The 17,487-nt window shown below is 41.8% G+C and overlaps 1 protein-coding gene across 4 annotated transcripts in view; it reads right to left on the reverse strand.

The window, feature by feature from the left end:
- LDB1 (LIM domain binding 1) overlaps window positions 1-12,678 on the reverse strand; it is a 97,248-nt gene extending 84,570 nt beyond the window's left edge. For 3 of the 4 annotated variants that reach the window (XM_070752918.1, XM_070752916.1, XM_070752915.1), the window contains exon 1: window positions 12,005-12,470. In XM_070752918.1, the coding sequence (XP_070609019.1) occupies window positions 12,005-12,029 (25 nt within the window). In that variant the 5' untranslated portion in view covers window positions 12,030-12,470. Of the gene's footprint in view, window positions 1-12,004 lie in introns of all 4 variants that reach the window. The other variant, XM_070752917.1, reaches the window with a different exon arrangement.
- Between the last annotated feature and the right edge of the window lie 4,809 nt (window positions 12,679-17,487).

The following is a 17,487-nucleotide window of genomic DNA, read 5'->3' on the forward strand; positions in this document are numbered from 1 at the left end:
AAGTCCAAACGTAATTCCTGTGCATCTCTTACAGATCATATAAACACACTGTTGCTGATGAGGTTTAGGCAACTTAGTAAGCTAAAACGTGATTGGCTAGTTGTGCTTCAGAATGCTGTGTAAATTAAGCCAATGAGATTCGTTTATTATTTAGTGTGCTGTATAAACTATGCAATTTGAGGAATTTATTAGAATTAGTGGACAATTTTAGCTGTGCAACACAAAAAGTTAGCCAGGACATGGTTGCAAACATGCTCCTGAAGTAGATGGATTACTTCATTGGGAAATATATATTGTTTTCTTATCAAACAACCTAAGTCAAGTTTGTGTTTGTACAGACATCCACTGAACAACATTAGTCTAGTTAAAGTACTCTCCTCATACTACCGTATCTATTTAAATTTTTTGTCATTTACAAGTTTCCATCAAGGATCTGTCTGTGTGCTTCCCTCATTTCTATTTGGCATTTCTGTAATAGTGGTTAGTGGCTCCAAATGGAAAAGTGGTTTCCTAATGCATTTATTGCAATAATGGAGTCTATGTTAAAATGCACAGTATCGTTTATTTGCCAAAATGCTTGTCGAAGTCAAATGAGGTTAACAACTGCCTCGTTCTTATCTTGAATATGCCTAATGCTATCAGCAGAAATTATTGTGTAGTTTATACTACTTTAAAGAAGTAAACTGAGTGGGATATAGAACTAGGTCTGAGGGTCAGCAATCTACTTAGACCAGTTTCCCACAAAAAAACCACACACGTCAGGAGTCACAAAACCTGGGTGGCTAACTCAATGTCACTCACTCCCACCCAGTCACCTGACTCCCCTAGTCAAGCCTACCCAGCCACAAAACCATTCTCTATGTCTCTCTCCCTTCTCTTTCTGTATCTGTGTCTCTGTCCCTCTCCCTCTCTTCCCCTCTCACCCCGTCTCTCTCTCTCTGTATCTCTCTCCCTCTCTTCCCCTTTCTCACCCACTATGTATAGAAACATAGTAACATAGAAGATTGACAGCAGAAAAAGACCCCACGGTCCATCTAGTCTGCCCTTATACAGTACTATTTCCTGTATTTTATCTTAGGATGGATATATGTTTATCCCAGGCATGTTTAAATTTTGAGTGACTGTGGATTTACCCATCACGTCTGCTGGAAGTTTGTTCCAAGCATCTACTACTCTTTCAGTAAAATAATATTTTCTCACGTTGCTTCTGATCTTTCCCCCAACTAACCTCAGATTGTGCCCTCCTTGTTCCTGTGTTCACTTTCCTATTGAAAACACTTCTATCCTGAACCCAATTTAACCCCTTTAACATATTTAAATGTTTCGATCATGTCCCCACTTTTCCTTCTGCCCTCCAGACTATACAGATTGAGTTCATTAAGCCTTTCCTGATAAGTATCACTCTGTATGTCTCTCTCTCTTACCCCTGCTCTTTGTGTATCACTGTGTGTATATGTCTGTGTCTCTCTCTCCCCTTGCCCCCCCCTCTCTGTGTGTGCGTCCCCTCCCTTTGGGGGACTGTTCTCCTCTCCCCCACTCCTTTCGTGACCCCCTGCCAGCTGTGGCTGAGCCGGAGCATTATTATTATTATTATTATTATTATTATTATTATTATTATTAATTAGATTTGTATGCCGCCCCTCTCCGGAGACTCGGAGCGGCTCACAACAACAAAACAGTACAAATCCAATGATTAAAACAATTTAAAATCCTTAATATAAAAACAATCATACATCTCATACGAACCATACATAAAACTGAAATGGCCCAGGGGAATCAATTTCCCCATGCCTGACGACAGAGGTACGTTTTAAAGAGTTTGCGAAAGGCAAGGAGGGTGGGGCAATCCTAATCTCTGGGGGGAGTTGATTCCACAGGGTCGGGATGCCACGCAGAGGGAGACCCTCCTGAAGGGAGCACCAAAGCTTTATTTTATTTTTATTTATTTTTATTTATTTTATTTATTTATTAGATTTGTATGCCGCCCCTCTCCGTAGACCCCGCTTAGGAATGGTGTGGCAGGGTCGGCAGCGGCTCACTTAAGGAGGGTCACCCCATGCTTGCGCACACTCTTGGCTTAGCCACAGCTGGCCAGGGCGTCATAAGAGGAGGAGGGTTGTCGGAGAGTGCAGGAGCGAAGGGGCCCTGTCCCTGCCTTCACTGAATGTAAGGCAACCTTCACTTCGTGCCGCATCGGGCTGGAGTTCGCGCCTTCCGCACTCAGCCAAAGAGCTGCTGGGCGTGGAGGATGACATTTATTTTATTTATTTATTTAATTGGATTTGTATGCCGTCCCTCTCCGAGGACATGGCAAGGCAATGGCCGGAGCACCAGTGCAGAAGAGAAGCTGCATCCTGTTAAGACCCTCCTTAAGCAAGCGACCGCCCACCCTGCCTGCGCCTTTGCTGTGCTTTGGCACTCGCTTGTGGAGGGTCTTCCCACGTATGCGCACACTCTTGGCTAAACCACAGCTGGCCAGAGGGTCATGAAAGGAGGAGGAGAGTGCAGGAGCAAAGTAGCCCTGTACCTGCTTTCGTGACACATTTATGCGCAAGGGAGCCTTCGCATTCTGCTGCTTTGGGCTGGAGTTCAAAAAAAGAATAAGAGGAGCTAGGGGCAAGGAGTCACGGCAGAGGGCCCGAAGAGCCCCATGTGGCTCCAGAGCTGCAGCTTCCTGACCCCTGGCCTACATAAATCATTTCAGCCTTTAAAGAGTTAAAATTAGTATTTCTTTTTGAAGACTGGTTTCTCATTTAAAAGGAAATAAAATTACATCTCAGTCTGTTCTTTACTGGAGGAGAAAATTCTTATTCATTGTGCATTGTCTTCAGATTGGAAGCTTTAGCTTCTGGTCCTTTAAAAAATGGGGGTGCTTTAGAACAGTGTTTTTCAACCAGTGTGCCATGGCACACTAGTGTGCCGCGAGACATGGTCAGGTGTGCCGCGAAGCTCAGAGAGAGAAAGAAAACAAGAGAGAGAGAAAGAAAGAGAGAGAGAGAGAGAGAGAGAAAGAGAAAGAAAGCAAGAGAGAGAAAGAAAACAAGAGAGAGAGAAAGAGAGAGAGAGAAAGAAAGCAAGAGAGAGAGAGAAAGCAAGAGAGAAAGAGAACAAGAGAGAGAAAGAGAACAAGAGAAAGAAAGAGAGAGAAAGAGAGAGAGAGAAAGAGAGGGAAGGTGGGAGAGAGAAAGACATAGAGGGAGGTAGGGAGAAAGAGAGCAAAAGAGAGAGGAAGGAAGAGAGAGAAAGAAAGGATGGAGAGAGAGAGAAAAAAGAAGGGAGAGAAAGAGGGAGGGAGAGAGAAATAGAGCGAAAGGGAGGAAGAGAGAGAGAAAAAATTTGTCCAAACTTTTTTTAGCCACACCCCCCCCACCCCACTCAATGTGCCCCAGGGTTTTGTAAATGTAAAAAATGTGTCGTGGCTCAAAAAAGGTTGAAAATCACTGCTTTAGAAATTAAATACATTTCTGGAGAGGAGTGAGCAATGTGGTTGGCCTCCAAGTATTCTACAGCTTCTCCAGTTAGCATGAAAGATGGTAAACAATTGTAAGCACTCAGTTGTAGTCCCCCAAAACTAGAGAGCTCCTATTTGCCTATCCCTGCTCTAGAAGTAATAGTAGAATTTCTAAGCTCTTGCACAGAAACTTACTCAAGCTCCTCTTGTGCTGAATCTGTGGACAATTTCACTCTTGCTTGGTCAAATATATTGTAAAAATACTATGCGAAAAGGAACAAAGGATGGATCTCTTTTATTTCCTTGATCTCTCTCCTAACCCATCTTGACAACTTAGAACAAAAATCAATTCAGAAATAATATTTACAATAATTTAGTATTGGTATTTCATTCACAGAATACAGTTCAACCACTGGATCAGATCCTTGGTTGATCAGATCTTCTGCTGTGATGTGTCATCTAAAGATGAATGATACACTGTTATTCTACTCAAGCAGTAGTAACCCTAGTTTAGGAAAGTGGTGGTAGGACTTTGCAATGGAAGGAGTTCAGCCATAATTTACAGTATGACTGCTGACAATTCGGTTTTAAAGTGTAATGCCTCCAAGTGATATTTTCTGTCTGTGATTATAAAGTCAGGATAAAGGACTAAAATAATCTAGAATGCCACCACATTGGGACACAATACTGCATTACATACTCTGCCATTGAAGAAAATGCAAGTGAGGAGGAATGGTTTCATAACAAGATTTTTGGTGTGAAATAAGGTAATATGGTATTTCTTCACCGTTCCACCCTTTAAAGATTTTTATTTCCAAATGTATTATAATCCACCCACCCCACTTCATAGAGAATGTTAATTAATTCACGCTAATTCATAAAAATGTAGATTAATGTGAAAATGTAAGAAAAGCTTTGCGAGGAAGGTTATCTGAATTCTCAGGAATATGTGACACTTTTACATTAAGAGGAGAAAGCTCTTGTAGCCCAATCCTAACTTGGGAATCCTCAGGAGCACACTAACAAAAAGCTAGAGTAAGTTTTACCCAGTGGTGGGCTACAAGCTGGAATGCTAAATTGCGTTTGCTGCTGCGGCTCGTAAGTTCTTGCGGGACCAGTGCGATTTTGCACTGTGGAGGTAGCAAAATCATGCACGAAGCCACAGATTTATGTGTATTAGTAAATACGAACCAAAATTGTTACAAATGAATAAGCTGCAAACACCAATTATCCTGCAATCTAGCAGGTATGTTTATTAAGTTTTGATACCAAAACTACTCTATGTATAAGGCATAATGATTTATTTTGTTTTGATTGTACGTATGTATGTTTATTTATTTATTTATTTATTGGATTTGTATGCCGCCCCTCTCCGTGGACTCGGGGCGGCTAACAACAGTGATAAAAACAGAATGTAAAAATCCAATACTAAAACAGCTAAAAACCCTTGTTATAAAACCAATCATACATACAAACATACCATGCATAAATTGTAGAAGCCTAGGGGGAAAAGAATATCTTAGTTCCGCCATGCCTGACGGCAGAGGTGGGTTTTGAGGAGCTTATGAAAGGCAAGGAGGGTGGGGGTTGTTCTAATCTCTGGGGGGAGTTGGTTCCAGAGGGCCGGGGCCACCACAGAGAAGGCTCTTCCCCTGGGCCCTGCCAAACGACATTGTTTAGAACCCTGTGAACAATGGCTAAAGGTACAAGATCTAACCAACACTTGATAGTGCTTAAAAGGTAAAATTTGAAGAAGAAATTCAAAGGCACTTTGTAAAACATGTGTATTAAAATCTTTAGAAATATACAGATTTACTGAGTTTGGAAGTATTCTCTTTCTACGTTTCATATCAAGGTAGACATTCCTATATTTTACTATTCCCAGAAGACAATCTCATATTTTGTAGATTAATGTTTAGAAAAGCAGATAATCAAGCCACCAATATTATAGCAAAGATACTTGCAGATCAATGAATGCATTTAGAAAATAAGATTCAGCAGATAACCATGCGATATACAATGAACTCAAAATTGCCAATTTTTCATATTAGAAACATGAACACAAAAACTATTCACAAATGTAAACATTTTGGTTATTTTCCAAGCAGACTTTTTTTTTGCCTGACTCAATGCAACCCTTTAAAATGGCTTTAGAGGACACTAGCCATGACAATCCCCTTGAACTGAAGTCACTTCTGTTCAATTGTGTCCAATTGTAGAAATTCTTACTCCCACCCCCCCAATCCGTCCCCCCACAGCCACTGCATGAAAATCATCATAGTTAAAGGTACAATGATTGCCTGGGTGAAAAGCTTTGGCCCTAATATATATAGAGAGGAATGGGAACAGATTTGGAAGAGAAATATCAAAATAACAAAATCCACAATATACAAAGAAAACCAATATAAAATGCTATACCGTTGGCATCTTCCACCCAAAAGACTAGCTAAAATGCACAAAAATTATAGTCCAATGTGTTGGAAACATAGTTCCCTCTAAGCTGAGCAGTGAGCAATCGCTCACTTAAAAATCATCATCAACTCAGAGTTTTCCAAACCTGCCCAGAAGCCGAGAGGGAAATTTTATTATTATTTCTGTGTCGCCCAGTCCCAAAGGGACTGCCGCTCAGACACTATACTTTTCCGCCCACCCCAAAAAAAAATTAGAGAGAATACTGGTTGGAAATGTAAAAACACTCAAGGCACCTTCTTTCATCTATGGTGGTTATGTCCAGAGACAACTAAATATTGGGGAAAAATAAATAATTGGTTGTGTCAAATAACAAATAGAAAAATAGAATATACGCCAGAGTTTTTTCTACTGCGTATTATGAGAGGTACCTATTCTAAAAATGTAAAATATCTAAGCTTGCATATTACAACAGCTGCAAGGATTGTATTTGCACAGAACTGGAAAAATCCGCAAATACCTGAAGACAATGAGATCATCAAGAAAATATACGACTGTACAGAGATGGACAGATTGACAATGGAACTTAATAATCGAAAAGAATTGGACTACTGTATTATGAAACCTGGACAAAATGGTACCAATGGACAAAAAAAAGAAACTCAAAAGAAACATCGAAATAAAATATCAAGAAATCTAAAAGGAATTAGAAGACAATGTCGATAGGAATGTATATATGATGTAGATTCTACTGTAAATATGATTATGTACTTTTTTTTAAAAAATGGAAAAATTTAATAAATATATATTGAAAAATAAAATAAAATCATCATCGTGGACTCTGCAGAGTAACTCCACTGAGTGAACTGTGACAAAGGGATAACATGTCCAGCACCAGCTTCAATCGGTTATACCCTCCTTCTGCATTATACACTTCTGCCATTATTTTCCCTTTAAAAATGGTAAACGTTTTTTTTTTAAATCTGAATTTGGGAACTGTAAGGCAAAAAGCAAATGAACAGATCAAATGCTGGGATCAGACATTTTCCTCCACTCTAAAGAACTCGCTAGTATCCTTTGGAGAGTAGAAGAAATACAGAGCTACGCCATATGTAGAAATGACCAATGGAGGCAGCCCTTTTGTTATAACTTAGAAATGCCACTGCTTCCTCTTTAAAGGCAGACACCCACAGCTGGAAACTCCTCCATGTGAATGCTCCCCCTCCCCAGAAGAGCAGCCACATGAGAGGTTCATTAAATGTTTCTGGCTGGCAGAAAGCCAGAAGCAGAGCTTGTTTGTTCTTCATTCCAATAAACAGTCTGTCATGAACTCCAAGAGCAAAATCACAAGGAAAGCTTCAATTTGAGAAGGAAGAAAAAAAATCATACACAAAAATATAAAACCCAGCAGTTTACTTCTTATCTGCACTGGGTTTTTGTTTTTTTTTAAAGAGCGCATTCAACTGGATTTGATTCTTCTAGGAGGCCCTCGGAATCCCAGGACGATTATAATACCTTATCTATAAACACGATTACATCATAACTTGGGGCTAGGCGTAGTAACAACGCCGCGTTTTTTGTTTCAGATGCAATGCTTTAGGAAAGGTGAGATTTAACAAAATCCTGGCTGCCTCACAGCTCCGCCACTCTGGAGGCTCAGCTAAAAAAAATCCAAATACAGTGTTCCCTCGATTTTCGCAGGTTCGAACTTCGCGAAAAGTCTATACCACGTTTTTCAAAAATATTAATTAAAAAATAATTCACGGTTTTTCCCCCCTATACCACGGTTTTCCCACCCTATGACATCATATGTCATCACCAAACTTTCATCTGCCTTTAATAAATATTTTTTTTAATAAACTTTAATAAATAAACATGGTGAGTAATAATCTGAATGGTTGCTAAGGGAATGGAAAATTGCAGTTTAGGGGTTTAAAGTGTTAAGGGAAGGCTTGTGATAGTGTTCATAGCCAAAAATAGTGTATTTACTTCCGCATCTCTACTTCGCGGGAAATTCGACTTTCGCGGGTGGTCTCAGAACGCATCCCCCACGAAAAGCGAGGGAACACTGTACTGCAAAAATGGCATTAACCTCTACAGCAGTGTTTCCCAACCTTGGCAACTTGAAGATATCTGGACTTCAACTCCCAGAAGTCCCCAGCCAGCATTTGCTGGCTGGGGAATTCTGGGAGTTGAAGTCCAGATATCTTCAAGTTGCCCAAGGTTGGGAAACACTGCTCTACAGACATTTGTGAACGTTTAGCTACAGACGCAGCAAGAATTAACCTCGAAGCTCACATGAGTGTGAAATTCCCTGGGAGAAATCAGGTATGTCCAAAGCAGCAGCCTGGGAGCAGGATGCTGGTTCTACGGAGCTTATCCTGCCAGGCCCCTATTTCAGGGAGGGAGGGGGAAGGAGGAGAGAGAGGTGAAATCCTGGAAAAGTGTGAAAGGAAGTTGGGTGGGGGAGCAGCCCATGCTGTGCCTGGTGCTTTAAATGTTTGGCCTGGCTTTGGAGGGAGGACACGTGACTTTCTGCTTGAGGAAGCAGCAGCCGCTCTGGCAGCTTCCAGCGGGAGATGGAGGAGGAGGACAAGGAGGTAGTAGTGGCGGTGGTGGTGGTGTGGGGGAAGGGAAACAGGAAAGGAAAGGTCTAAAGCAGAGGTTGCTGCAAGCTAAGGAAACAGATTCAGGCCGACAACAGGTAGGGGGCAATGGCGGAATCAAGAGAGGTGAGCCACTCAAAATAACCCAGCATCAGGGCAGGCATGAGGTTCTGGCTTTCTGGGAGAGAGGGAGGGAGGGTTTTGCTCAAAGGTGGGCTGCTAAGGAGGAACGGTGACGTGTGGTCTCCCCCGTGGCTCTGAGTGCTAGCGGAATCCAACGCAATTCTGCTACTGCACCTAGGCAGGTAGCGAAATTGCGCACGGACACACAGATGCACCCAGGGGAGTCCGTGTGCGATTTCGCTACCTGCCCAGGTGCAGTAGCAGAATTTTTTTTTTTATTATTTATTTATTTATTTATTTATTTGTGTTTTTATTTTGTCCAATACACAATACATATTGAAGAGAATAGACATGAAGTATTATATATAAAGAAAAGATATAAAAATAGAGGAGAAGATATATGAAAGGAAGAAAAGGTATATGAGATATGAGATAAGGAGAGACAATTGGACAGGGGACAAAAGGCACACTAGTATTATTATTATTTTATTATTTATTAGATTTGTATGCCGCCCCTCTCCGAAGACTCGGGGCGGCTCACAACAGCAATAAAAAACAGTATAACAATAGGACAAATCTAATAATAAAATATATAAAAACCCCAACAATTAAAAACCATACAGCACATACACACCAAACGTGAAATATAATAAGCCTTAGTTCCCCCATGCCTGGCGATATAGGTGCGTCTTAAGTAACTTACAAAAGACAAGGAGGCTGGGGGCCGTTCCAATCTCCGGGGGGGGAGTTGATTCCAGAGGGCCGGGGCCGCCATAGAGAAGGCTCTTCCCCCGGGGCCCGCCAAACGACATTGTTTGGTCGACGGGACCCGGAGAAGGCCAACTCTGTGGGACCTTATCAGCCGCTGGGATTCGTGTGGTAGAAGGCGGTTCCGGAGGTATTCTGGTCCACTGCGCTGGGCTCCGCTAGCACTCAGGGCCATGGGGACGACCACACCTCACCTTTCCACCTTAGCAGCCCACCTCTGGTTGTGCTGTTCCAGACACCTAGAACGAATTTACCTCTATTTGGAGCAAGGAACATGACGCATTGAGACAGACAACATGGAAAGCACTGCCTGGATGGTCCACAGCTGGCAGAATCTCAGCGTGGAGCCGAATGCTTTTCAAGAACTCCAGGAATTCTCACCCAGAGAAACTATATCTCTGTCAAACTGCAGTAGAGGAGATCGTCCCTCATACCTGGAGCGAAAGCTGTCCAAATATATCAGACTGGCCTGTTGAAAAGAGCTATCCTCGTGCAAGGTTTCATTTATTTCAAAGCCGAGAAGCTGAAATAATTACCTGGAAGAGTAATACCTGAATTGCATTTCCCAATTTTGAAACATGTCTCATCCCAAATTCAATTTTTTAGAGGACTTATATGTCCTCTAGGACAGTGTTTCCCAACCATGGCAACTTGGAAGATATCTGGACTTCAACTCCCAGAATTCCCCAGCCAGCATTCGCTGGCTGGGGAATTCTGGGAGTTGAAGTCCAGATATCTTCAAGTTGCCAAGCTTGGGAAACACTGCTCTAGGAAACATTATTTATTATCTATTAAATTTATTTGCCACCTATCTCACTGTGGGAAGCTTAAGGTGCTCCAGGCAGCTTAAAATAAGCCAAAAGCTCCCAAGAGCGAAGTTGTAGGGCAGTAGAAGAAACACCATAATGTCAGTATCCAACTGTCTTGAATGATCTCCGAAAGCTAAGCAATGCTAGCCTTGGTTGACACTTGAATGGGAAATGACCATGAAATTGCAAGGTCGGCTCAATTGAGAAGACAACAACAGAAGGCTTCCACGCTGTTGCCAAGCAAACAATCAAGACATGTCCATAAAGTCACTAGAAGTGAAGCTTGACTCAAGATAAATGCTGACTTTAAAACAACAACAACAACCACCCAACAGTGTAGCATTTCCTTCTAGGTTTCAGGGTGAAAGAGCCATTATAGAGTCCATTATAATCTATTCAGCAACGATGAGTCTGTATCTATGCCAACCATGTTTAAAAGCTAGGCAGGTTCCATTTCTTAAAGGTGGAAGATGCCTGTCCATCCTCCACATAAACAGACTTTATCAACCCTCTCCCCCGCACCCCCTGCCAAGGCCACAAAAGGCCAACCTAGCAGTGCAAAGAGCTATCCTTTCACACAGCTCCTCCTCCACCAGGGAGCAAAGCTGACACAAACAGAGCAAACTCAATTAACCACATCCTTGAGAACTTGGGCCTGCTTTCAAATAATGGGCATTCGATGATCCTAAAACTGAAGCGATGTCAACTGTCCGCCTTGGAAGAGAGAAGCCAGATCACAGAAAATCAACCGCCTCCTGCTATGAACCACAAACCCTCCTGGCCAAAGCAGAGTAGCCCCATAAAATAGGACCCACTGAGGGTCCAACTATTTTGGTAATATAGCACAGCAGGTAGAGTGCTGTACTGCAGGCCACTGAAGCTGACTGTAGATCTGTAGGTCAGCGGTTCAAGTCTCTCAAGGCTCAAGGTTGACTCAGCCTTCCATCCTTCTGAGGTGGGTAAAACGAGGACCCGGATTATGGGGGCAATATGCTTGCTCTGTTAAAAAGGGCTATTGCTAACATGTTGTAAGCCGCCCTGAGTCTTAAGGAGAAGGGGGGCATAAAAATTGAATATATAAACAAATAGATAGATAGATAGATAGATAGATAGATAGATAGATAGATAGATAGATAGATAGATAAGATTAGATAGATAGATAGATAGATAGATAAGATTAGATAGATAGATAGATAGATAGATAGATAGATAGATAGATAGATAGATAGATAGATAGATAGATAGATTTTAAAAAATTGTTTTATTATATGTTGTGAGTTCTTGGAGATGGCATAAAAGTCCAATCCATCAATCAATCAAATCAATCAATGAATATAGCCATTCATAGCTCAGCACCTCTTCGGATTATCTGCAGCATAAGTCCCCCAAGTCCCCCTTTCCTTCCCGGAGAGAAGGGATATTCCCCCCTTCCATAGTAACTTCTTCCACATATATTCACCTCCCTGCCAGGAACCCACGACTTCTTTCCCAACAGTTCATGGCAAGCCAAAAAAAACCCCGAGATCAACAGCACAGGCACTGCGGGCCTCCAACCCAAAACAATACCAGGTTGCCCCCCCCACCCTGCCAGAAAACCGAATTCCCGTGCTGGTTGGGGGACGACCTAAATTTCCCCAATGCCCTTTCCTCCCTCCCTCCCTGGTCTCCTCCTGGAAGGAGGATCGCTCCGAGGTTGTTTTCCCCCCACTGATCCCAACTGCAGAGAGGGGGCCCCGGGCAGGGGCAGGAGGGAAGGAAGAGTCCCCGGACTCGGGAGGGGGAGAGAGAGAAAGGATGGACGCCCCCCCCCCCCAGCCCTTCTCGCCTTAAAGACTCACCTGGGCATGCACAGCCTACTGACATCTTCACATGCCCGGCCTGGCGCAGCAAAGATGCGACGTGCCCGCTCGGCGGGTTCTGGCATCCGCCGCTCTGAGAGAGAGAGAGAGAAGACCCCCAATCGCTGCACACACACACACCCGCCCTCCAACGACGGTGGGGGCCTCCCCGCTGGGGACCGCAGTCAATGGGGCAGCTCGCTCGCTCCTTCTCTCTCCCTCCTCGGCTCGTCGGTGAGTCCCGAGCTGGGCAGGGCTGTGGGGCTGCCTCGGCCTGGCTGGGCTCCGCGAGACGACTCTCTCCCCCCCACTCCTCCTCTTCCCCGAGCTCCGACCCGACTCGGGGATCCGATCGCCGGGCTGATTAATATGCTAATTGCGCTGAGGAGGAGGAAGAAGACGAAGAAGAGGGGAGCGCGAGCTTGTCAAAGTGACCTGAGCCGGAGTGGCGAGCCGCGATAGGGAAGGGAAGGGCGAGGAGAGAGAGAGAGAGAGCGAGGGGGGAGGGGGGAGAGGCAGCCATGTGACGCAGATGGAGAAAAACACACCAATCTCTGCCACAGTAGCCACCCTAGGCGGGCTCGCGCAAGGAGAGGAAAGGGGGGGGGAGGGAACGGAAGGGAAGGGAGGGAACGCGGGGCGAGACGCGCGCTTCCATGCCTCTGTGTGTGTGTGTGTGTGTGTGTGTGTGTGTGTGTTTGCCTCAGAAAAGAAAAAAACCACATGTGCTGACACGTTTGCAGGCGTGCAGGCATGTTGGCAGGCAGAGGCACCATATAGTGCGCAGGTTGTTAGGGTTCGTGGGGGGGGGGGTTTGTGAAGGCGCGAATTGCGATTTACATTAACGTCAGTAAAAACAACCCCCCCCCCCCCTCAAAACCCTCCCGTTTCCCTTTCACCGAGGCAGCACTCTTAAAAAAAATAAATAAATCCGAATTTCCGCTTGAATTGGAACGGTCTTTTTTTTCTCCCCCGACCAGTTCAGGCTCTCCCGATCCGCTGGACTTCGCGGGTTGAATATTTCAACTGCCTGGGAAGGACCAAGCGAAGGTTCTTTCCAGGTTGCCTGTAGTAAAACCCTGCTTTCCGAGGATGAGCAGACTTTGGGTTGGTAGGCTCTGCTTTGTTAGGAAGTAGAATCCCCGAGATTTACTAGGCGAAGCCAGATGCAGAAAGAGAAGCCATACTCGGGTGGGAAATGGAGTCTTCGGAGAGGGGCGGCATATAAATCTAATTAATAATAATAATAATAATAATAATAATAATAATAATAATAATAATAATAATAATAATAGGCACTCCAGTAGTGATTAAGACTCATAGTGTTGTTCCACATATTAATAATAATAATAATAATAATGGATCATCAACATCGCAATCCCAGGGGACAGCAGAATTGAGGAGAAGCAGCTAGAAAAATTAGTGAAACACGAAGATCTAAAAATCAAGCTGCAAAGACTCTGGCATAAGCCAGTGAAAGTGGTCCCAGTGGTACTTGGCACACTGGGCGCAGTGCCAAAGGATCTCAGCAGACATTTGAAAACGATCGGAATTGACAAAATCTCCACCTGTCAATTGCAAAAGGCTGCTTTACTGGGATGGGCACACATAATTCGCCACTACATCACGGAGTCCTAGGTGCTTGGGAAGCGCCCGACTGGTGATGAAATACGAAATCCAGCATAGTGATCTCGTTTGCTGTATTGACAAAATAATAATAATAGTAATAATAATAATAATAATAAGAATAATAATAATAATAAGAATAATAATAGGCACTCCAGAAATGATTAAGGCTCATAGTGCTGTTCCATACGTGGTGGTGGTGGGGAGAATCTGATACCTCACCACAGTGGGAGTGGGGATTATTTGTTTGTAGGTAAAATGTGTGCAACAAGTATGAAATATCCAATATATTGCAAACAGAATTCTTTATTGGCCAATTGTAACTGGACACACAGGGAATTTGTCTGGTGCAGATGCTGTCAGTGTACATAAAAGGAAATATACATTTGTCAAGAATCAGGAGGTACAACACTTAATGATTGTCACAGGGGTCAAATAAGCAATGAAGAAACAATATTAATAAAAATCTTAAGGATACAAGCAACAAGTTACAGTTATACAGTCCTAAGTGGGAAGAAGAGGATGATAGGAATGATGAGAAAAACTAGTAGAAATAGAAGTGGAGACTTAGTAAATTCTTTGACAGTGTTGAAGGAATTATTTGTTTAGCAGAGTGATGGCATTCAGGAAAAAACTTTTCTTGTGTCTAGTTGTCTTGGTGTGCAGTGCTGTAGTGATGTTTTGAGGGTAGGAGTTGAAACAGTTTATGTCAGAAATCATTCTGAGACATGTAGTAAATCCAAATGTCCCTTAAATCTACCTCTCATTTAATCAACATTTTTTTCAGGAAAAAGCTATATCCTTCTGTTTATTTTCTTTTTACTACTCAATGCAGGTTAGATGATTTGTCACAAATGAAAAACATTGCAAAATTATTGTTCCTGCAGTTTAACATTCAATCTAAGTAGCTTTTCCCTCATTTTTTAAGAGTAGGATCCTGTCATTAAAAGTCATATACACTTATGGAAGGGTTGGCATCTTCTATTTTTTCCTCTTTATTGGAATAAATATAGTTCCCAACATATTAATCACCAATCACTTTGATTGTGACTGATGAGTCCTTAAATCTGTGCTCCATAGCCGTGATGACAAACCTGTGGCACGCAGTGCTCTCTCTGGGCATGCAAGCCGTCACCCTTGTTCAGCCCCACCACATATATGTGTGCCAGCCGGTTGGTCATCAGGTCTCTGGCATTCATGTGTGGATATGGAGAGTGGGGGGGGCACACATGCATTGCGTTTTGGGGGTTCAGGTGCATGCATTCGTTCTTGAAAAAGGTTAGCCATCAGTCTCTAGAAAAAGTGCAGAGAAGAGCAACAAAGATGATTAGGGGACTGGAGGCTAAAATACATGAAGAACGGTTGCAGGAACCGGGCTAGTCCAAGGAAAAGAAGGACAGGAGACACATGATAGCAGTATTCCACAAAGAAGAGGGAGTCAACCTATTCTCCAAAGCACCTCAGGGTAGAACAAGAAGCAATGGTTGGAAACTAAATAAGGAGAGAAGTAGCTTAGAACTAAGGAGAAATTTCCTGAGAGTCAGAACAGTTGATCAGTGGAACAGCTTGCCTCCAGAAGTTGTGAATGCCCCAACACTGGAAGTTTTAAAGAAGATTTTAGATAACCATCTGTCTGAAGTAGTGTAGGGTTTCCTGCTTAAGCAGGGGGTTCGACTAGAAGACCTCCAAGATCCCTTCCAACTCTGTTGTTGTTGTTATCACTGCTCTATAAGATCATTGTATGCTACTCCTTCACATTTTTCCATCTTAATTTCTCCGTTCTGATTCACCTTTTAAAAAATCTGTTTTTTGCATTCAAAATTTAGCACATCTTCCAGATTTCCTTTTTGCTGAAATTCCATCTTTCCTAAGAGTAAAAGAATATTTGGCGATTGCTGTTAAGGAAGTAGATATCATTTTTCTGATGACAATATCAAAATAATGATTCCTAACATGTAGTTTATAATTTATTATGAATACAGGGAGAATGTTCTTTCATGTACAATATAAGTGTGTATATGTATGATGTACATTTAATGTACATTTAATTTTGCCATTTTTAATGCTAGCATTATATTAACAATTTCTTCTTAATTACATATTTTGTCATTGTTTGTTTTCAACTCATGGTTTGGATTTCTAAAATAGGTTATTTAGATATATTATGAATATATTCAGTAATTTGTTATTTTTCTACTTTCTGTTTAATGATTAGTGGTAGGATTTTTTAATTTTTTCATAATATCAGTACAGGCCTTGTAGAAAGCCTCTTTATAGATGTTCTGGTTCATATTTTTAAGTTTAGTATAGAATAGAATTCTTTACTGGCCACGTGTGATTGGACACACAAGGAATTTGTCTTTGGTGCAGTTGCAACATGCATAAAATGAATAGATAGAATAAAATGATTAATTATTTAATCAGATTGAGGGTAAACCTCTGTATGTTGGTAGATTCCTTCAAGACACATTTCTTACTTAGCAGCATGTCCATCAGCCAATGTAAAAGTTGTTGGGGTTGCGTATCAATAGGTTTCATTCATGTTTCCCTAAGCAATTAATGAAGGAGAGTTGTACATTTATATTGTTATTAAAGAATAATGTTTTCTATTATTATTCACCACAATTTTGCCAATACACCTCCTCAGATTAATAGCTCCCTGGATTATAGAAATCATAAAAAGGAATATATATCATATGTCAAGAAAAGGAATGGTCAATATAAAAATCCCATTTGTTTTTAAAATATATACCCAACTCTTTAGGCTTCTGTATAATAGGTGGGGAAATGAGAGCTTTGATATAATATGCCTATCTGACCTATCTTTTACCTTTCCTTTTTTAAAAAAAATCCGGAGACTTCATAAACCAGAGTTGAAGTTAAAATTGCAGTGTTCTTTTAAGAATTAGACTGCAACATAGGATAATTTTATTTATTTTTCTTTCTTTTAGAGTACTTTGTCAATTTTATGCCTCTTCTGCCTATTTGTTATCAAATGTATTTTTAAAGGGCTTACCAGAGCAGATTCTTACATGGATACAGCAATTCCAGAGCTAGCCAAGCATCCCATCCATCCCTTTAAAGAATGAATTGCATATCAGGCTAAAGTATTATGGGAATAATGGCTAAACACAAGTAAGGCATACTTAAGATAACCTGGATTTTTTTTTTTCATAGTCTTACACCTTATCTGGAACCCTGGAAACTGTCTCCTGCATCTCAGTTAGAAAAAAACATCTTACATGTTTGTAACCCTATAGAAAATGCACAGAGGCAAAGATGATGTCATTAGCTAAGGTCTCATAGTGCCTATGTCTGGTGGAGAAACCAGTTGGGAATTTTCCAGCAGTTTTAGCAAAGGACAAAGAAATCACAGAGGAGATGTCATGGGAGGAGTTGCTGTAATAAAAACATAAAAAGGAGGCCCTATAGGGAACACAAGATTCCTGCTGACTGGAGCCAGATCCTCCAGCAGGAATTGGTGGTACGAAAGAGATTTCCAAGCATGAGCTCATTTTGGCAAACCAGATAGAAAGTATTGCTTTACTGTTAAAATGTAGTTTTATGTTAACAGAATGGTAAAGGGAAAGCTAGAAAATACTCTTTAACTTCTCAGAAGAAATTGCACTTATCTTCAGAACTGCTTTAGTGTACTGTTGTTTGGCCAAGCAATAAACATTGAATCTATTCTCCTTTACTAGATAGGATGCTATTCATATTCATTATATACATTAATAGTGGAAAAATACCCTCATTATAATGAATTTACCCAGCAGGAAGTACTTAGAGAATATGTAAGTTGAATTGGAAATTCAAGGAAAAAAATTCTACCTACTTTAAAACAAAATATATTCCTT

Source organism: Erythrolamprus reginae, chromosome 5 (assembly GCF_031021105.1).
Source record: "Erythrolamprus reginae isolate rEryReg1 chromosome 5, rEryReg1.hap1, whole genome shotgun sequence".
Taxonomy (NCBI): domain Eukaryota; kingdom Metazoa; phylum Chordata; class Lepidosauria; order Squamata; family Dipsadidae; genus Erythrolamprus; species Erythrolamprus reginae.